At 41.0% G+C, this 22,033-nt stretch overlaps 1 protein-coding gene across 1 annotated transcript; it reads right to left on the reverse strand.

Moving 5' to 3' along the window:
* Positions 1–1,343: 1,343 nt before the first annotated feature.
* Positions 1,344–20,967, reverse strand: LOC102217503 (GTP-binding protein Di-Ras1-like). Its single transcript, XM_005798355.2, has 3 exons — positions 20,734–20,967; positions 8,719–9,059; positions 1,344–8,127 (listed from the first exon to the last, which is right to left on the reverse strand). Exons 2-3 carry the CDS (start codon positions 9,025–9,027, stop codon positions 7,840–7,842), a joined length of 597 nt encoding a protein of 198 aa, XP_005798412.1. The 5' UTR covers positions 9,028–9,059; positions 20,734–20,967; the 3' UTR covers positions 1,344–7,839.
* Positions 20,968–22,033: the final 1,066 nt, after the last annotated feature.

The raw sequence follows: 22,033 nt of genomic DNA on the forward strand, positions 1-22,033 counted from the left end.
TTGCAATACACAGGTTACAGATATAGAGTCTCCGACCTGAGCAGCAGATCTCTGCAGCTCCTCCAGAGTTACCGCAGGCCTCTTGACCTATGGTTGGTGTCATAGTGTTTCCATGTTTAGCAAATGGAAAGACGTTTATCTGACTTTTACTCAAACCCTCATCCTTATCTAAACTTCTGCAGTTTTTTCCCTGACCTGTCCACTGTGTTTCTTGGTCTTTGTGTTTGCTGCTTGTTCTCTGATATTATCTAATAAACCTCTGATGCCTTCACAGAACAGCTGTATAAAAGACAACTGGGCTTCATTTACTGAACAGGTGACTTTAAACGGCAGATGGTTGATTTTATTTCTGGGTTCTTGAGTATACAATTTTATTTTCCACTGACGGATCAATGTGTTGGTCTGTCTTCCGCTTTCCCCCGGAAAAAAAATAATCCAATAAAATAGATGGAGGATTAAACCGCAAGGCATTGAATATATATATATAAAAAAAATAACAACAGTATACGTTGCTCAGTTCAAATTTTATTATGAAAATCATTTTGCAGATTTGATTATTGTCATCCGTATATATATATATATTTATATTTATTTATATAATTATTTATATATGCTAGTTTCCATTATTCAGAGGATGCATCAGCACAGTATATCTTAATAGGAAGACTATTGCTAGAATAAATATCTATACATTAAAAATCTCTGAATGAAAAAAAGTTCCAAAAACAGAAAAGAAAAAAAAAATCATTACAAAAGCAAAAAGTGCTAAAAGGAAATGAACAATTTGCGTAAATTAAACCCAAAATCGCTGATAAAAGATTCTTTTAATTTATTTATTTTTGCTAAAATTACAAAGATGTTTTTCACAGTTTGTGTCTTTGTTCTCATGCTGGCTGGAACACCGATAGGGACCATGCAGGAACGAAGAGCAACGGGATGCTAACAAACCACCTGATCCGCAACGTCGGTGTGCCCCACCCAAAGCAGCCCGCGAGGATCCCACCCGATCCGATAAGGTCATGGAGAGGTCAGCAGGGGTCGGTGGACATACTTCTTCTTCTTCTTTATTTATTTTTTATTAGTCTCTGTGGTTCGTAGTCTGAAACCTGGCTGAACAGGGCTAGAAACTGGCTATTCTTGGAAGAGAGGGGACCCAATGAACCGTTTTTTTTTTACCACAATCAAACATTTCTGCTTTAGGAGACCACATGTGAACATTTTTAAACCTTTCAGGAGCAGAAAACGCCCTGTGACATGTGATTTACTAACTGTTCTTACATGAGTATCTGTTTGCCACTATTGACAATGCTGAAATTGTTACATAAAAAACATGAGAACGTACATAATATTAAGAGTTTATTGTACTAAATCTAGTTTAATCAGAACCACGAAATAAACTTCACAAGACTGCTCCATGTTTGTTGTTTAATTTCATGAGATCTATTACTATTAGCTGCTGTATGTAATCTCCTAATCCACATTGAACATTTTATGTGTCTGTAGATTTTTTCTTTTCAAAGATTTGCCTAGTGGGAACATTAAATCCATGACTGGACAGCAAAAAGAAAAGTCAGGCGGCTCTACTTTCCCATCCAAATAGAAATCATATAATTTTCCTCTCCCATCTTGGAAATATTATATTGTTTTAACATTATTTACAGCTATCTACAATCCGATTTGAGCAGGGTCAGTTTTTATCACACACACACAAAACGAGTGGGACGAGCGTGAGACGAGTTCCTGCTTCAGCAGGGCAGATTTTCATGAACTGGGCATGTTGGGCAAAGCGAGGAAATGATGCAAAAGAAAATAAGTGGAAGAAAATGTTTCCAGCAGTGTGAAAGTGTGTGTTTTTGCTTCTTGGCACCTGTTTTTAAACGCTGGTCAAAAGTTTAAACATAATCTCTACGTAAACGAACCAGTTTTGTATCTTTAGCCTGCTTTAGTGAAAAAGTTAACTTTATTCAAACTAAGAACTGTGCTATTGCTTTTGCTCTGTCTGTGGGTTTGTAGCACTTTTTCAAAGCACATTTAACATATTTACATATTTCAGATTTGAGCTTTACTGGAGGGGAATGTTTGTCGTCATCGTTGTCTCGTTGAACAATTAAATTGATTTCTCTTCAACCATTTTGAGTTCTGAACCATTTTTCTGTCAGTGGCTGAGAAGTTTCTAATTTTCTGACTGCTGGTCACACAAACATACACAAAGCTGTGGGTTATGGTGTTTTGCCAGGAGCCATTTTGGCGTCGTACTCCTGTCTGCAAGATGGCGACAAGCACGGCCCTGCAGAAAACAGTGAGAGGAACCGAGAAGATCATTGGACTGTCCCTGCTGAACGTCTAGGAAAAAGAGGGCCATGTTGAACTGAAGCCATCGATGACATTATAAAGTAAGATTGTTTCACTGTAATCTGATTCAAATTCAAATTTTTAGTCAGACAGCAGCAAGACAATGAATTAACAATGTCCTTCACCTATTTTTAAATGCCAAATCGTTCCACAGTATGTTACATTTTCCATTGCATTTAGAATTGTGAAATATTGTATTAGTAAAACAAATCTATAATCGTAATAGAAATCTTGTTCTGCATTTATAGACAATTTGATCCAAGGGGAAATTTAAGGCTTTAGATGTTAGAACAGAGGTATGAAACATCAAAAACATTTTTAAAAATTAGGTTAAAATGAGGGTCCTGCAGAGAATAGTGAGGGGAGCTGAGGATGCCACTGGATTGTTCCCTACCTTTTGTCCGAGATCAGAAAAAGTGCAGAACAAAGACTCTGAACATTCTTATCAAACCCTCCATATCAATATTTTCACATTGGTCCCGCAATTTCAAAGTCAAATCCACCACACTGCTACGCTAACTTTCTAAAATTTTCTTGATCGATTTTGCGTGGGTTTTTGGAATTTATAGTTTTTTACACAAATCTACTGAAGATCCGATATAAATTCTCTTCCTTTTTTTCTGTTGTATGTCTTTGTTTACACTGTGAAACTACAACAAAGTTAATTCAATCACTTTTCAAATATCCTGTGGCATGATAGAACCTCCACTACGCTTTCCTGTAGTTGGGTTTTTATTTTATTTCTCGAACCTCATCTTATATGAACAAACTTTAGCCTTGCTTTCAATAAGAACTGCACTGTGGTCCATAAAACAGAGTTTGCGGTCTTTAAAAATATTTAGCCAACTGTTAGGTTGTAAAACTAAGGAGGATCTCTCTTTCTAGACTCCTTGACTGTTTAGTGATCTTCCTTTATTCCTACATTGTCTTGACAGTTTTAACTCATTTAAAAAACATCTCAAACCTTTTATTCATTCCTATTGTGTGAGATAGTTATAGATGTTAGACTAGCTAATACCTATCTTTGTTACTGAAGGTTGTTTTTTGTTGTTGTTGCATTTTCCAAGGCTTTTGCTGAAACTGATTTAAATGTACAGGTCCAATAAGTCCAATTTAAGCCCTTTGGATGCCAGAACAGTAGCATAAAGTATAACAACGATACAAAACTGGTTTGCTTGCATTTATTTCCAAAGATTATTCCTACTGAGGAACCAGGACCAAACTTTCCGTTTGGCTGTTGTGTGTCCGTGTGGGAGAACTTGTGTTGCACCGGAAGTCCCATGCAGAACCAACAAGGCGGTAAGCTAAGCCTAACACGACATCAGTTAGAACAGCAATCACAACACTCAGGTGTGCACATGAACAACTCATGGAGGCCAAAGTGTGCAAATGCAACAGAAAAATGTGACTAGAAAAATGTGCACATGCACGGATGCTTTTCACTGCTACACACAGACATATGAACAGATAAATGAGGTGAGGGAAGCCCTGATTGGACCGGAGGCTGATTCTTTAACTCGTTCCGTCCACAGATGCTCCACGCGAACGCCACTTTTGTTTGCTTCTCAAATAAACCCACGGTGAGCACAGCTGAATTTCAGATTTTCACGCCGTGTCTATTTATAGCCTGGCTGCCTCCCTTTGCTCCCCTGTTTCGCGGTCCATCCAGCTCTCACATGCTGCCTCACTGTTCCCCTCTCCTTCCCCGCTGTATCATATTCCATGCAGGGACGAGTACAATGCCAGTCTCCTGTTAACGTCAGCAGAACAGCAGATTGCACAAACATGCGCACGCAATCTGGCATTTGCGTAAAGCCACCAGGCGCGTCGAGCTGACTTTTTTTTTTCTTTCTTTTTTTTTTATGCAACGTGTGCCGCTATTAGATTAGATCAGCCGCCGGAGGTGGGCCTGAAAAATGACTGCAGGTCTTTTTGTTTATTCTGGTTTTATATGTATATATATATTTAGATAACCACATGCCCTGTCGGCTGCACCCCATCTGTCAAAATTAAAATATTGAAAACATAATGTAAGTCAAATGTGTTTCTTAGATATAAATTTAAATATATGTGTTTTTAAAAAAAATCAATAAAGCATCCCTGGCCTCTAACATGTAAAGGGTACGTTTAAAAGGTAACTGTGGAGTTTCAGAGGACCTCACATTAGTGCAAAGTACAACACAGCAATAACAACAAATACATTCAGAAAAAAACAATAATAATAATAATAAGTAGTAGTAATAGCTATGAAGTGAAATCTTTAGTTACATATTCACATTTGGATCTAACTGATAAAATCTGAAGAGCTGATGCATCAATAGCAAGATGATATGATGAGCAATATTATTGGATGGAAAATTACAGTACATAGCAACTACAGTAACCGCACTTCCTGCTTACAAAGAGTCTCCTTCCAGAAAGACAGTGTTAAAGCATCTCTTTGCACGGGTAACATCTTACTTGAAGAGCTTTTCAGTCCTCTAGGGTAACGCGTGTTGATTACAGCTACGCATCCGGAGCATGTTTTGGGTCATTTCACTCAAATGAGCAGGTCTTCAAGTAAAATGTTCCCCTAAAATGCCCCGATCTTTGATAACGCTGCACACAAACACAAGAGGTGGAGAAGGACGAGGAACAGTTGCTGTGCTTTTTTGTTGTTGTCGTTTTTGTTGTTTTGCTTCTCTCCACAGAGGAGGGAACACAGTTAAAATGGGTTCTCATCTTTGTCTTTGGGTTTAAAAAGTACACAAGCAGATTATCCTCCACTCTAATTGTTGCTAAGAGCCCAACCTGAGAAAATGGAGAGAAAGTGAACAATTGATGTGGCTCGCCCAGCTCAGATTACGCTCTGCAAACACAGCCAGCCGATACCCTGTTGCTCAGCAGAACCACGACTTCGTTGTGCTAATGTACCGGAGAAATAAGACAATGGGACTGAGAGCAACCATTGATGACATTACACAAAGTATACAAAAGATACTTAGAAACAAAATAAATAAATAAAAAATGCACATAAAAATATGTTGGTAAAAAGTATTGTGCTTTTGGCTGTCCTGTGTACAACATTAAGAGCTCCTGCATGAAAAGGGTGTGTGTGTGTGTGTGTGTGTGTGTGTGTGTGTGTGTGTGTGTGTGTGTGTGTGTGTGTGTGTGTGTGTGTGTGTGTGTGTGTGTGTGTGTGTGTGTGTATTTCTGTCTTATGCACTTTGGACTTACAGTGGAGCTATTAGGTGGTACAACATGGGAAATTAAATGTGTGTGTGATATAAAGTGCAATATGAGGGGATTTAAGCGGAATGAGTCCTATTTGTCTCCATGTAGTTAGTAAACAGTGACTGTCGGAGCTATATGCATGTTTTCGCTCTACTGACGACATGCGTGTGTGTTTATCCCGTCTCCTGCTTCCTGTTTGTGGATAAATGGATGACGATGCACAAATGGCAGACAAATCTCTGGTAAAGATATGTAAAGAGCCTTAGAATAAATTCATCTTTTATTCCAGTAGCTAATCTGATTAAATTGATTTTTACAAATGCTCTCTTTACTTTTTTTTTTGGTAACTCTTTAGAAAGAACAATGCTTCTGCCGTTCCAAACCTACACTACAGTGCAGGTGGTAAAAAATGTACATTTTGTCAAATTAGCTAGTAATCGACGACTTCCTGTCTCAGAGGCCAGTTTCTTTCAAAGGTAAGAGAAGATTTTAGCAAATGATGCTGGAAAATAGCAACATCTCTAAATCTACAGACTGAGGAATCTGTAAAATCTTCTAAAACAAACTGGATCTGGGGCACTTTAAGGTCACCAAACCTCCATGACGTCATGAACACATGGCGGCTGCTAAACTGTGTTTGGACCATTTGGTTCATTGATCAGGTGAGAAAATGAACAAAAATGTCTCATCAATCCTGAAACAGAAGACGAATATGACAGAGGAGTTGTGATCCTGTGGGCTTGTTCCTCTTCCCTGCACAACCTGTAAGAATATACGAACTATGAAATTCTTTGAGTTGTTTTTTTTTTTATAAAAATGTGGCATCTTCCAGTAAAATCAGAAAATCAGATTTCCCAAGACTTTTGACAGGATAAGGATTCACAACATTAGGTCAAATCAAGTCAGGAATGTTTCCACAGACACAACATCTTAGTCCCCACACCTTAATTCTGCTTTTACTTCAAGTCTTTTACCATATCTTTACCAGAGGTTCAAATCTGTCTGCTGTGTATTTATAATCAAACCAGCAAAATAGAAACAGGACTAGCAGTTCTCCAAATGGACCGTGTTTTCTTTTAGCCTCCTGTTTTTCTCCCTCCTTCACTCTGCTTTAAATTTAAGGATTTCCTTCCCATCTAGCGTGATTCTTAAAGATCATTACAAAGCAAACAGGATAGGATAAAAAGGCATAAAGAGAAACTTTCACATGGAAAGTGTCAAAGCGAGCTGATATTCTTGACCTCTTCCATTCGTCTCTCCATCTTGGCATTGATTATCCATCCTGGTAAAACAAGGCAGCCTCGTTTCTCCTTCTTCGTCCTGCGGTTCGCCTTCCTCCTCTTCGGTTATTCTATGCTTTATGAACGTTTTAAAAGGATTGTTGCGTGTATCAGTGTACAAGCTGGATACCTCCTCACTTACGGTGATGATTCTCGGAGGTTTTGTTGCTAAGTTGTTTTTTTGTTTTTTACAAGACCAGAAGAGAAATGAATCTTTTTTTTCCCCTCTCCATCTCCGAGGAGGAACGATGAGGTGAATTGTTAACGCTATCAGACTTGAGTTGCTCCTCTCCTGTGACTGAGTGATTAGTTGAGGCTAAAGATGTTTAGGCTAGATGGAAGATATTTACACCCCCCCCGTGGTTATGTACACCGGAGTCCAGTGCTGTGGCTCCGGGACCTGCTGGGTTGTATGTCCGGCTGAGTGCTGCTCATGCTGGCAGTCTCAGATGTGTGATTCCCGCAGTTATTAGCATAATGGACCGATTTCAGCAGATGACTGATCTTGAAGAAAGTAAAAGCCGGTTATTTCTAAAGATGTTGGGATAGTGGGAGATGGAGAAGCACACATGAAGAGGCCAGATGAAAAGATAAATGATTTGAACTCATCGAGGACCTTTATTCTACTGCGACGATGGCTCCGATGTTTTGATGCAAGCAAATCTCCGCAGCCTCCACGATTCCATTTCTCGCTCGTCTTCTTCTCCACGGTTCCTGGACGCTGCGCCGCCGTCTCACCTCCGCCCACTTAGACAAACACTTCTGAGCTGCTTCTTTCCGGTGCGCTGCTGTGGTTCTGAAATCCCAACTCAAACAAATGGAGGATGTGGATAATAAGATTCCCATTGCCATCGCAACATTTTTGCTTTGATTGGATAAACAGAGAGTCTCTCCTTTGTCCTGTCCTTCTCATTTATCCCTACCGATCAGCATATCCTCCCCTCTCTTCCCTCTCTCTTCTCTTCTCCTCTCCTTCCGTCTCCTCTTTCTCGATCTACATCACGCTGCATTTGCCCTTCAGTCTCTCTGCGCGGGACTGCTTCCCGGAGCGCTTGCCATCGATGTTCAGGCTCATGTTCCTCTTCTTGTCCAGGTTGAGCAGCTCCTGGAAGAGCTCCGTGACGTTGTGGTTGGTCTTGGCCGACGTCTCCATGAAGGCGCACTTCCAGCGGTTGGCCTGGTCCTCCCCGTCCTTGGTCTCCACCTCACGATGGGTCTCATCGCTCTTGTTTCCCACCAGCATGATGGGGATGGCCTCGACATTGCTTTTTATGGCCAGAATCTGCAGAAGAGAAGAAAAGTGAGCATGGAAGGTTCCTGTTTTGAATTTTCAGGCACTGATTGCCATGAAGTAGAGTGTATTTTGTTGGGGTTTCATGGAATAACAGTACATATTTGCTTTCAGTTTCCTTTTTTTTTTTACATATAAAATTTGAAACGAGTTTTCTGCATTTATAGTTACATCTGCCAGCCTTTTGAAGTATGCCTCTGCCAGCTTTGCACATTTACAGGATGCAAACTTTACCCATTCTGCTTTGTGACACGGCTCAAACTGGGTCACAATAAACAGAGAACTTCTGGACTTGAACTGGACCGTTCTAAATCATGATCATGCGTCCACCTAAACACCTCCATTGTTGCTCTCTGAAAAAGTTTTCTTCCTTGTCAGAGATTGCCTTGTCTTGCAGACAAATATTCAGTCTTGTGGACTGAATATTTTTGGAAAGCTAGTGAAGTCACAGAGTGTCATTCATACATTATTAACCAAAACACATCTCTATCAATCTCATATTAACTTCCGATTTAGAGTCTTTCCTTGTTGTTATATACATATACACTCAGAGAAGAAGGCCTTTCATACACAGACACACACCTGCTGATAAATGGGTTTCAGCTCCTCCAGAGACTGTTTGCTTGTGATGGAGTAGACCAGGATGAAGGCGTGGCCCTTGGAGATGGAGAGGCGCTGCATGGCTGGGAACTGGTGGCTGCCCGTGGTGTCTGTGATCTGCAGGGTGCACACGCTTTTATCGCAGCTGATCACTTGCCGGTAGGTGTCCTCCACCGTGGGGATGTAGGTGTCCCTGAACGTGCCCTTAACAAAGCGCAGGACCAGGGAGCTCTTCCCCACGCCTCCCGCGCCGAACACCACCACACGGTAGTCGTTGCTCTGCTCCGGCATTCTGCCTCTGCAGGCTTAAGAGAGTGCTGCACCTGAAGCGGCAAAGATGGAAGCAAAGGGAGGAGAAAGACAATGTAACGTGGCGAATGGAAGAGAATCTTACTTGAGATTTATTTATTTATGACAAACTTATCAATGTTGTTAGCAGTTTTTCATATGTTTAACCTCAACCATGGTAAATGTAGTACTTAAAAATATCTATGAAACTGAACTCAAGCACCAGAGAGATTTTTTTTCCCATTTCCTGTACAAAATATATAATCAGCAAATAGTGGACCTACAGATGAAACAAATATTCCTGGAATAGGCTTTCCAAAAAGAAGCTCATAAGGAATTACATAATTCCCTATACTTATATAGGGAAATTTACAATAATAATTTTCAATTTTCTACATTTTGCTCAAAGTTCAAAGTCACTTCTTTGATATCCCTCAGAGAATCCTGTCCAACATTCGCAGTTCTGTCATTTTTCTCAAGTGCAGATTTTGTGTATACTTTTGTTTGTAGGCCTACCTAACTCAATTATTGATCAAGTTACTTGTGGAGCACAGAACAGACACGTAAATGTGCATCAGTAAAGAATAATAAAGGAAAATACTCATCCTGAAAGGCGTAATTCTGGAACCTCATCCAAAGTCACACCAACCAACCAGTAAACCAAACAACCAAGTCATTTCAACCAACCAATCTACCAAAGAAAAAATCAGCCAATCAAACAAGCAACCTACAGATGAAATAACTAACCATCCAATCAATTAATCAATCTGATTGGTTGATGGAAATTACCCAAACAATAAAACAAGCAGAAAACCAAAAGTAAGCAACAGACAAAGCAAGTAGCCCTCTAAAAAGAAAAGCCAGCAGGAGTGTAAACAAAGAAACAAGCAACTAGCCAGGCAGAAAAGTGATCAACTAAAGCAAATATGTAACCAACTATATAGACTATAACAAAAAGTAATTAACAACAAGGAAAGCAAACAAATAACTAACTAGTGAAGCAATCTGCCGACCGACAAGTTTTATGAAGTGATGCTGTTTACCTGCTGGTGACATATTGTCAGTGTCGCTTTAGTTCTTTGTTTAGTGATTATTATCAGTGCAAAAATAGGTTGTGAGTCAAGAAATAAACAAGCTTCCTCATCCAGTAAGAGAGATTTCATGTTTAAAAAAATAATAATAAAAAAGCTGCGAAATGACACCAGCTGCACTGCAAGTTTAACCTGCTCCACACGAACCATCTCCTCATGCAGTCTGCGGCGACCTTCGTGAGTCCTTGTATTTGTTGTGCGCCTCCGCCTGAATGTGCCGTCGTTCATCTTCCGCAGTTCAACGCTCGCCTTAAGGTCCCGCAACAAGAAACTCCCTCGGATGTGATTATGCGGCTCTGCTACCTTCTGCTGTAATAAAACTGCAAATTGGCGTCAATATGATACGAAATAAGTGGATTTCTGTCATGCTCGCACCGCAGGGACCAACAATTGATGTGCAGGGCATCCGCAATTGGATTGCTGGATTCTAAATGATATCAGTAAAAGGAGTTCAAGACAAATGAAGAATCTGCAGGCGCCTCTTGAGCTTTAAACAGACTCCCTCTCTCTTTGGATACGGGCGGTGAGACGACTACGCTGGAAAGTTAAGCACAGATTAATTTACAGGAGAGCTTGTGGCCTCCATATATACGGCTGCAGAAACTGTTCTCTGGTCACGAATAAAAAGTCTTGTTTCCTAAGTTGGTGATAAAAACTTGTTTTGATTGAATCTCCTGCCAGAGTCAGTTCTGACTAATCCTTAACCTTCCCGGGCTTCTGGTTGATCAAAGCGTTTCTCCTTTAAATCTCGGCAGATTGTCTTTACGGCCGCGCTAATGGGAGTGTGTGCTGCCTGATGCCGTTTAGTTGTCTGCAACATTGCTCTGACGCAAATCTGAGTAAACAGGCAACGCTGCCAGGAACGATCATAGTCTGTGTGTTCCCTCAAACTCTTGGATTCGACGAGGCCTTCAGTCAGACTAAAGTATCGCGCTCCGAGCTGCTGGATCTGCTCTGCTTTGTGTCAAACAGGAACACACACAAACACACACACACACACACACACACACGCACACACACACACACGCATACACACACACACACACACACACAAAGGAGGATGAGACTGAGCATTATGAAAAATGAATATGACTGAAGAGTTGTTTTTTTTTTTGCTACATTAAATTATATTATGTATCAAAGTCTGGTGCCTGTCTTTGCTGGGAGAGATCAAAGTTGATCGGTCTCACTGAATATTTTATAAACTAAAATGTAATATAAAATAATTACAATAATCCGTCTCAAAACAAATTCAAATCTGCCTACATTTAAAAAAAATATATTTATTATTTATGGTTGTATTAAGATAAATGACTTTTGAGGAAGTGTGTGACACAGCAGTAGTATTTGGCGTCCTGTACACCAGTTCTGGGACAAACTGATTCACATTTTTCATAAAATAAAGAGACAGGAAATTCAAAAGAATGTGACAAATTAGGACTCTTAAGAATGTGTGGATTTTTGTAATTTTGCTAGATTTTCTAATGTTGTATTTTCATGTTTAGAGATATTCCATTTAATATAAGTGAAATAGCACTAATAAACTCGAAGGACTTCCTCAAAAGGAAACACTTAAGGCTTAGAGTACTATTAGTTAAGAAATATTGATTTGGACTCTCAGTCCACCGGGAAACACGACTATTTTAAAGAGCTTAAAATTGAAGGGAACTTTGGGGGAAACACTAAAGTCAAATCAGCTTTTGTTGATAAATCTATCTTTGCTTTTCATCACAACCCTAAAAACTGCATGTTGGCTTAACGGGGTTACAGTAAAATACCCCTGGATGTGTCTGAGTCTGTGTTGTCTCTTGTCATGAACAGGTAAACCAGATCTCACCTTGGAACAAACTTAGAATCCAGAGAAACTCCTACTAGTTTATAAGTTACTTGTCCTTAAACATGGGGTTTTAACTTTTTTGTTTTCTTTTTTCTGCTTTTTCTCTTTCCTTTGGTTTGTTGTTTTGTTATATTTCCTTCTGACTCATGTAAAGCATTTTGAATTGCCTTGTTGTTGCTCAATAGAGCTATCAATAGCGCTATTGATAGCTCTATTGATATCAATAGCGCTATTGATAGCTCTATTGATATCAATAGCGCTATTGATAGCTCTATTGATATCAATAGCGCTATTGATAGCTCTTTTGCTATTGATAGCATTAGAGCTGATAGCATCCTGGTTTTTAGACTTATAAAAATCACAATGTAATGAACAAAAATATAAGAAATCTGAGACAGTATTTTCATTTAAGTTTACATTTTACCTGATGCTTAAATTCTATTACTTTCAAATGCCATTCTTGTTTTTATTATAGTGTCTTTGCTTTCTGATAAAGCCGATTGAGCTACTTTAAACTTGAACGTCTCGTCTCGCCTATCTGGGGATCTCAAAAATGTTCACATGTTCTTTTGCATCCTTGTCTTTCTCCTGCTACCTGAGCATCCTCTTGATTTTTCCATCCTTTGCTCTCCCTCCCCTGGTCTCCATGCTGTTGGATCAATGGACTCGTGGTTTTAATCGATGGAGCGTGCTTCTCCAGGCCCCGGCGGTCCGTCATCCTGCCTCTCCGTTTTATTTTGAGCCCCAGACTTCAGCTTCAGCTCATCAAAACCATCCTCCGCTCTCCTACCCTCCTCTCTCACCTGAGCTAAAATTAGCCGCCTCTCTTCTCTTCCGTCAGCAGCCAGAGCTGCACACACACAGACAGGTGCGCCCTCGCGGGTGACACACATACTGCACTGCCACTCGTTCACCGTTTGTCCTTGACATGGAGCCGCCGAGATGGATGGCGCTCCTCCCCGACTCGAGCCGTCTCGCCGCATTTTGCCTCCTCTCCTCTTGTTTTATTTGAAACGAGAGGACTGCAGTTCCCTAATGAATTAATGGTACGCTTTAAAACGCATCTGTGGCTGCGCAGCCAGACTCCATTAGTGGATAACATTGGCACAGAGCGAGCGGGTCCCTCTTCCCTGCAGATGCAGTGCAGGCTTCTCTGATTTATTTTACAGAAAGTGCAAAGAAATGCCACCTTTGGCAAAAAAAAAAAATATGCACATAATTTGCCTCAGAAGAGCCACTTCCACCGCAGCATGAAAGAGGCGCATTAACCAACATCAAAGACAATGCCATTCAACAGATCAAGAGCGTGATTAAATAGACACCCACAAAGCGGTCCCACGGTTTCTGTCAGTGAAAGGGTTTTAATCAGGGTGCTCATACTGGAATGCTGTGGATACATGGCTATTTGGTGATGAGTGTTTTACAGGATCAACAGATTATCAGTTGAAACATTAGGCCCTCGTCTGGTGTGTGTGGGCGTGTGTGTGGGGGGGGTGTATGTGTGTGTGTCCAGAGAAGAAATTGCTAGGCACAATGTCCAAAAGCTGCAAAAAGTTTTGATCTGTGTGCATCTGTGCAGTGAAGCAGCAAACTCCCTGTTCCCTGTTCAGACTGGCTCGGTTTTTATTCAAGTGTGTGTGTGTGTGTGTGTGTGTGTGTGTGTGTCTGTGTGTGCATGAGTGCATTCGATTGTAATCAGCATTTTTTAGCGTGGTAATTTTAAGACTCAGGGCTTTTTTTTTTATTTGGTTTGAACAGTGTCTGGAGATTCAATTCATAAAATAAATTTTTATTTTAGACGCAGCCGTGCCTCACTGCTCTCGCTCGCTTATCATTTGTATTGACTTTAAACTTAGGTTTATACATGTGAATATATATATATATATATCTTTTAATGTTTCCTGCAACAACAATAGACATGTTTCTCTCCATTTTGTGTTTGTCTGCATATATAAAAAGGGGATTTATTTGTTGTTTTTCTGGAGCTACGTTGGACAGCCATGACTGCCGTCTTTCTTTCTGAGGAAAATATAGAAAGTTTCTCAAAACTGAAAGTGCCTCAGGCCATTTAAATACATGTAAACTGAGCCTTAATACAAGTAGAAAGGCTTCAGACAGTGGCGGCACCGGCGTGAATCGCGCCTCGGGCAAGACACTCCTTTGGCCCCCTACCAAAAAACACTATATTGGAGTAGATCATCTACATGCCCTTTATTATTTCTGGCTTATTTTACTGACTTTATAACATGGTCAGATAGAGGCCTGGTGTAACTGTAATGACAATTTGCTTTTTTATGTTTTTTCTAGCCATTAATTCTAATAGCTGTTGTTTTCAACAAAGACATTTCTGACAAATATTATTTACAATGAACTTTCTGGAAAGGACAAATACAAGCACAGTTTCTTAAAAGCCTCCACTTTTAAATAGACAAGAATGAAAAACATCGAAGCTGTCGTGTACCGAACACTCAGTCTACTCCACATTAAGAAATGTTTTCCAGGATAAGCAAATGATTTGCTAGTTTGGCTGCAAACAGGAAGCTCTGATCAGATGCCAACCTCGGCATCATCCACCAGAAATAAACGAGCGGCCATATTTTCTTACAGTGCTTGCACTTTGCCCACCACCAGGGGGCATCCATTCCCTCTCGCGCGCAGATAAACAAGCGAAAACTCATTCGAGGGTGCAGATATACAAGTTATGTAGCACTCCTACCACCCCCCCGTTAAAATGGCACCCTGGTTGTTGTGCCATCTGGCTTCCGCACCAGTCTGACCGTTTTCAGCCACCAACACGCCGTCTAGACAAGCAAAGCGCAGCCAATGAGTTCTTCCGTATGTAGACCTTGTCAAAGCGCATTTATAGCACAGTTATAAGTACACTTGTGTTAAATGCCGTCTAAAGTGTAGCATTTAAGCCGCTGCATGCGTTGAACAACGCTTTATAATCATCACTGCTCCCAAAAAACCATAATAAGTGTTTACAGGAATGCTGATATTTGCACCGTTTTACTCGTTCTGATTAACATTTCTGCTGGTATCTGCACATCTCCGCCGCTGTGCCGTTTTGACGGTCACTTATTGTAAATAGTCCGTCTTTGTACGTTTTTAAATGAACTCAAATGCACATTCCTTTTCACTGGAGTGCACCATTTCTTTTATAACAGTATTTATGTTGACGTGTGTTGAAAAGCGTACAATACGTTCCTCTGTATTTCTCGTGTCAACCTACTTTCTTCGCTGCCGTCGCACAGAAAGCTCCCGAATGTGGGACAATAAAACGATATTTCTGTTCCGTTCCACACTAAACACCGAGTTACTCACCGCATTACATAACAGCACTGCATTGCATTACTGAAATGACTCAACTGATGTGAAGCCAGATGAAAATTATGAGCAAGACCCTGGCTTTCATCTGTGTCTATCCACTGCAAAGTCTGACATTTTCAGGGAGCATATCCGCCTCACAATATAAGACACTCAGGCACTGTTGGCTTAGGAGCTAATTACTGAGCTTAACCTACGCTGCACAGCTTGGAGTTGACCCAATTCCCAGGAATTAAGTAACCAACAGTCTTTGGGTTATGGGCCATCTGGACCCAAAACTTTCTGACACGGAAACAATCAGTAAAAGTCACGTTATTACTGACAAAATCAATTTTAACTGACTGACTATCGAAGATCTGACCGGTAATACGCTACAGCATCACATAAGGTGTCAGGTTTCCCTCTCTTAAGTGTGCGCCGGATGGCTGTGTATGTCAATTTTTAGCTGAAAACTGAAAATACATGCAGTTTTCACCTTATCTATCAGATTTCCGCTCTGACTTGCTTTGTTCTGAATAAAACTGGAGGCATACGGCTCCTTTGGGCCGTCTGTATAAAACTTTACTAGGAAACGTTTGACAGATTGGTACCTGGAATGCTGTAACCTTAGTCATGCTGGTTCTGTGCGGCAGTAGTTGGTGTCAGAGCGTGTATTAGTTTGGAGTATTAGTGATACCTCGGGATCCCCGGGCTGCTCTCTCCATATGACCCTGCTAATCCCTCAGCCTGTCGTCTGGGACACAGACAGAGGTCTGGCTAATAGTGACGGCAAAATGTGCTTGATTTATTCACTTAGGCTATTTTAAAATAGTTGTTTTGCATCATTTCTCTATGTAAGTCCAAAACTGCGTACCCTTGAGGCTCTGGCACAAACAACGCTGCTGGTGGTGCTTGGGAAACACCCCTGGAGTGCCGGATGAAAAGCAGATTTGAAGGTCTGGGTTGATCCTATGGTTCTGCTGAACAAAGATCAGTGGATAACAGAAAGCCAGTTGATCTCTGTAAGGTTGAATAAGGTCAGGAAAAGGTAACCCCACAGCTCCCAGTTCAAATACAAACTGGTTAGTGCAGCTATTTTTTTATTAAGACGTTTAAAATACTTATATTTCACAAGTGGAAAGTGCTGGATCAGAAAATTAGACGATGGTGTGGATGATGGCACACGGGAGTCAAATTACAAACTCGAGGATTTGCAATTCCTCATGCAAGAAAATACCCCATAAAATCATGTGGAAGGAAAACCGTATGAGTGTTTAAAATAAACTGATGCCGTCAGTATAAATGATGAACTTTGTTATTGATATTTTCTACAGTATTTTCGCAGGATACATGGATGGGCACGATAGAACTTCACTTCGTCTGGTCCCTCAGGACAACTGAAAACATGCATATATGTTTGAAATTATTATTATTCGTAGTATTATCATAAACAATTTGAAGTTTAAAGTATAAAGCAACAATGGCTGCAGCATTTTAGAGGGTCGGATGTACAGTTTGAGACTATTTCAACAGCGGCTCGTTTCAATCCGCTGACAAAACACGACATGTGTGAGACCAGTTCCTTTATTTTGGATGAACATAAACACACTGCTAAGGCGAGTTGTGGATATTTTTCTTTTACCTTAGAAAAGAAAGGATTTTTTTGCATCAGATATCCAGGAACCGGACTCTCATGTGTCTCAATCTTTATCTGGCAGAATCACAGTACACAAACTTTAATATATTCAATTTAGCTTGCAAGCGACAAGTAAACACAAATAGTTCATTCTAGCTGTCAAACGAAGGAAAGTGATGCACAGCTTTTACATTTTTTGCACTTCACAAAAAGTTTAAAGCTCCCCTTCGTCAGTGCCTTTGTAGGGCCATCTTTTATTATATTTTATTATTTTATTATATCTTTTGTACCCACCATATTTGTGCATCTAAACTCGCAAATATTTTCAGGCTATTTTCACCTTCTAGCAGGTTTTCTTCCAGGATTGTCCTGCGTTTCCCTCCATCCCACCACATCAAGTCTGACCAGAAAAGATGCATCCCCACAGCATGATGCTGCCACCACTATTTTTAAGGGATGGGAATATGTGACGTACACCCCTCCACATAGCAGCCAGGCTAAAAACGTAACCTTTGCTCCCGTTACCAGAGCTCCTTCTCCCCCTACACACAGATTTCTTATTTGCAGATCTGCAGCATCCTCAACTGACTCGATGACGTTCTCTGGCTTCTCCAGAGTTACCGTGGACCTCTGGTCTGCTTCCCAGATTAACGCTCTCCTTGTCCATCTAGGTGGACAGCCGTGTCTTGGTACGTTTGCGGTTGTGCCAAACTATTCCTATTGTAGTGCGACTAACTCTCGCCCAGTCAACAGATCCCTGAAGGGTGAATTAGCGTCTGTGATTAATGCTCGTCTTTCCCGGCCTGTCAGTTTAGGAGGGCGGCCGTGTATTGGTAGGTTGGCAGCGGTGCCACGCTCCTTTCCTTTTGGATGATGGATGATGGATGATGGATTATGCGGCGCTCAGTGGGATTTCCAGGACTTGGGCAACCTAACTCCCCTCTAAACTTCTCCACCATTGCGTCCCTGTCCTGTCTGCTGCTTTCTTTGGTCTTCACGATGCGGTTTGTTCTCAAATAATCTCTCAGCAGACCAGAGAGTAGATTACAGAACAGCTGATGTCACATTGAACACTTTGGGTGACTTCTGTGTTAGATTTAATTTGGGTATCAGATTCAAGGGGTCCAAATGCAGATTTTCATTTGTACAGTCTTTTTAAAAGTATGTATGATTGTATGATTGTCCTATTATTTTATACTTTTGCACTACTTTGAGCTTGTTTGTCACATTGAATCCAAATAAAACCGTTGCGTCCAAATGTTTTTGCATCATGGCCCAGAATCCTGAAGTTGAAAGTACTCAAAGAGCTACATTGTGTTTACAACTTAAAAAACTAAATAGTATTGTTAATTTTCTTCTTATCTGTGCAGCAATGATTTCCAAGTACAATATTTTTTAATGAAACAAAGAAGCATTTCTTAACAAAAGGTGAACAGTCTCCTAAATTGGGGGGTTATTTGTTTCGGCTTATTTGGTCTAGAAAATCTTGAATCTGTTCCCAGCAAAAAAAAAACAAAAACACTTTTCTTCAAAAAAGATATATATATATATATATATATATATATATATATATATATATATATATATATATATATATATATATATATATATATAGGGATTGTTCTCAATGCCTATATATATATATATGGACAAGACCCAAGGTGTAGGTTGTGCAAGGAGGCCCCTGAGACAGTCCAGCACATAACAGCAGGGTGCAAGATACTGGCAGGGAAAGTGTACATGGAACGACATAACCAAGTTGCAGGCATAGTGTACAGAAACATCTGTGCAGAATATGGACTGGAAACCCCGAGATCAAAGTGGGAAACACCCCCAAAGGTGGCGGAGAACGCCAGAGCTAAGATCCTGTGGGACTTCCAGATCCAGACAGACAAAATGGTAATGGCGAACCAACCAGACATTGTCGTAGTGGATAAACAACAGAGGAAAGCCGTCGTGATAGATGTAGCAATACCAAGCGACTGCAACATCAGGAAAAAGGAGCACGAGAAACTAGAGAAATACCAGGGCCTCAGGGAGGAACTGGAGAGGGCCTGGAAGGTGAAGACCACAGTGGTGCCTGTGGTCATCGGGGCCCTCGGGGCAGTCACCCCCAAACTGGACCAATGGCTACAACAGATCCCAGGAACAACATCAGACATCTCAGTCCAGAAATGTGCAGTCCTTGGCACAGCCAAGATACTGCGCAGAACCCTCAAGCTCCCAGGCCTCTGGTAGAGGACCCGAGCTCAGAGGATAAGAACCACCCGCGGTGGGTGAGAAGGGAATTTTTTATATATATATATATATATATATATATATATATATAGTATATATAGGATTATATTTCTCATTGTAATTCTCATGCTAAAAAAAATTACAAGTGTGTCCACTGGAGGGCCAAATTTGCACCAACTCCCAGTCGGAGGCCACACAAAATTGTTCAACGGGTCACAGTTTGGATGTCCCTGAAATAAAATATATAAAACACAAGTTCTTGATTATGCAAATAAATAAATAAATAAAAGTTCAAAGGATAAACCACTACAGTATGTGACAGTATGGACCACCTTACATCAGTGTCATATAAGTTATATTGTAGAAAAGATCCAAATAACATCATAATCATCTAAAATCAACCCAGAACCAATCCCATCTTCAGCAGCATCATCTTGACTGTTACCATGTATTGAGTCATTTCTTCATCCAGCCTCAGCAGTAGAGGTGTATGTTGTTATGCAACTGTACCGTGACTATTCCACACACACACACCCACACCCACCCACACCCCCACCCACGCAGACCTAAAACACTGTCCCATCACTTATCCTCCGACACGTTAAATAGAGTCTGCATCTCCGCACTGTGCTCTCCACCACACTCTGCAAAGCTTCACTCCCGAAATTTACTGCCATAAGTCTTCATGTATGGATCTACACGACTGGCGTCGCTTACAGGAAGTAGAGTCACATATATGCGCACACATGAAAAAAGAGAGAGAGAGAGGCGGGGGGGGGGGGGGGGGGGGTGTAAATGATTCATAATTTCATTCTACATGTCCCGACGGCTCTCCTCTTCAGTCACGGTACTGAAAACAAACAGCGCATCGACTGTCGGAGGAGGAGAATCTAAAAAGCCCAGATCCAGATGGAGGATTAACCGTGACATTTGCCACACACACACACACACACACACACAAAAGGACGACTTTATGCGTCACGTCAGCGTCATATTTAGTGTATAGTCGTGCAAGTCGTCGTGCATCTTTCGCCGGGGCTGTAGACAGGAAAGGGTGGCAGAAGAGGGCTTGCCGTCAGTCCGCAGATTGGTGCGCAACGCCATTACAGACCACCCTACTCTGCTCGGTTCATTCATAAATACCAGAGGATCGCCATCTCGCAGCGGTGCATCATTTGGAAGTCGCAGAACCCCCCCGCCCCCAATCCTCTGCCTCACTTTACTTCTCAAAGCCATGAAATAATCCTGACCAGTGTGTCGTTTCTAACCCCACCACCACTCCTCTCCCCTCCAATATGGCTGTGCGGGCATATGGGCAGCGGCGGCTATAGAATGAACACGATCGAGATTTCCGAACGGAATCGAGACTCGTGATAGGACGTCGATGTGGAGGAGACTAAAGAAACGGCGGCGGCGGCGGCGGCGGCGGCGGCGGCGTGAACCCATCGGAGGAGAGCCGCGGGAATCCTGGTGCGCACAAACAGCAAGCGCAAAAAAGCACCGCGGCTACAACAGCCACCAAATACCAACATCTAATATTTGCGCGTAAAAAAAAAAAAAAAAAAAAAAAAGAGGCGGCGAAGAGCGAGCGGCTCCCATACCTGGTCGCGGTGGATCTTCAATGCGCACGGCTCCGCTTCAGGCTCGTCCTCGGTTCGGAGGGGTCAAACGCAAACGCCGAGAGCGTCTTAAAGCATTTTTTTACACGACTCATGTAGAGCTCATGTCGTCCGATTCCCAGCACCACCGACAGACTCGCACTCTCTTCTCTCTCACACACACTCACGCACACGGACACGCAATCTCAGTCTCTCTGCCCTCCTCTCTCTTTCTCCAGCAGATAGGACGAGGGAGGCGCTATCCCCTCTCCCTTGTCTGTAGGCAAAAAAAAAAAAAGGCCAGTCAAGCAGAGGACTCATTCATATTCGTTGCAGATTTACGTTTAAAGTGTTATTAGATATTTTCTACTAACACATTTCACCTGATGTAACATTAAGATGTTGGAGAGGTTCGACTTTGAGAATCTGTAGAGAGAGTTAGAGATGATTGGAAATCATCACCAAAAATTTATTGGGGGGAAAAAAAAGTAAAAAAAAAAAAAAGGTCAAAATTATAAGAAGCAGCTTAAGCTAAGCACATTTTTCAAAAAATAAAAGGAAATTTAATCAGAATTATCTTTCAATCGAAACGTATATTACGTTGTTTGAAGTACATCTGTATTTTTCTTTAAAAACTCCAACATTTACTGTGTAAATTTAAATGCTGATCTTTCCTGTAAGTCATTTACTCAGTTGTCTAAATGTTCCTGAGAGCTGCTTCACATCTTTAAGTCTGATACTATAGAAACACCCTGACAGGACGAAACCTCAACCTCTGTTACACCACAGAGTCTGTCATTTGGGCTGTTTTGGGGGTTTTTTTTTCAATCAATTTGAAATAGATTAGATTTATATATGATCTTTTCAAAGTGCAACATTCAAAAGAATCTTTCACTCAGATTTTAAGAGAGGAACTGCGTCGTTCTATATCACTCTGTTGTTCACCTTGTAGAAATGTAATTTCTTTCTAAAACAGAGACTGATCTGGTTGGTGGATCAGATGTTTACAGTGTTGTTCCTGAACAACACTGTAAATACTGTATAACAGGAAATTCTATTGGACAACTGGTGTGCATGTTAATTAAACGCATCTTATTCAAACTCAATGTTGTGTCTTGAAAAAGGATCATTAGCACTCAAGAAGGTTTCTCTGGTGTAAGAAATTTTAGAAATCGAGTAGAAACCTTTTAGGTCAAACGATGAAAGGAAGTGTTTATTGTATGAAAATGTGATTAGAACTGAATGAAAAGGAAAAAGAAAATGTAGATTTTATTAAATGTATCCACAAAACTGCCATGAAAGC

Source organism: Xiphophorus maculatus, chromosome 19 (assembly GCF_002775205.1).
Source record: "Xiphophorus maculatus strain JP 163 A chromosome 19, X_maculatus-5.0-male, whole genome shotgun sequence".
Classification (NCBI taxonomy): Eukaryota; Metazoa; Chordata; class Actinopteri; order Cyprinodontiformes; family Poeciliidae; genus Xiphophorus; species Xiphophorus maculatus.

What these genes read in the sequence shown, in the direction of transcription:
- LOC102217503 (XM_005798355.2), bottom strand. Translation starts at nt 9,027, where the DNA reads ATGCCGGAGCAGAGCAACGACTACCGTGTGGTGGTGTTCGGCGCGGGA. An exon ending in TGAAACCCATTTATCAGCAG is followed by an intron (nt 8,128 to 8,718) that starts GTGTGTGTCTGT and finishes TCTCTTCTGCAG; the next exon opens with ATTCTGGCCATAAAAAGCAA.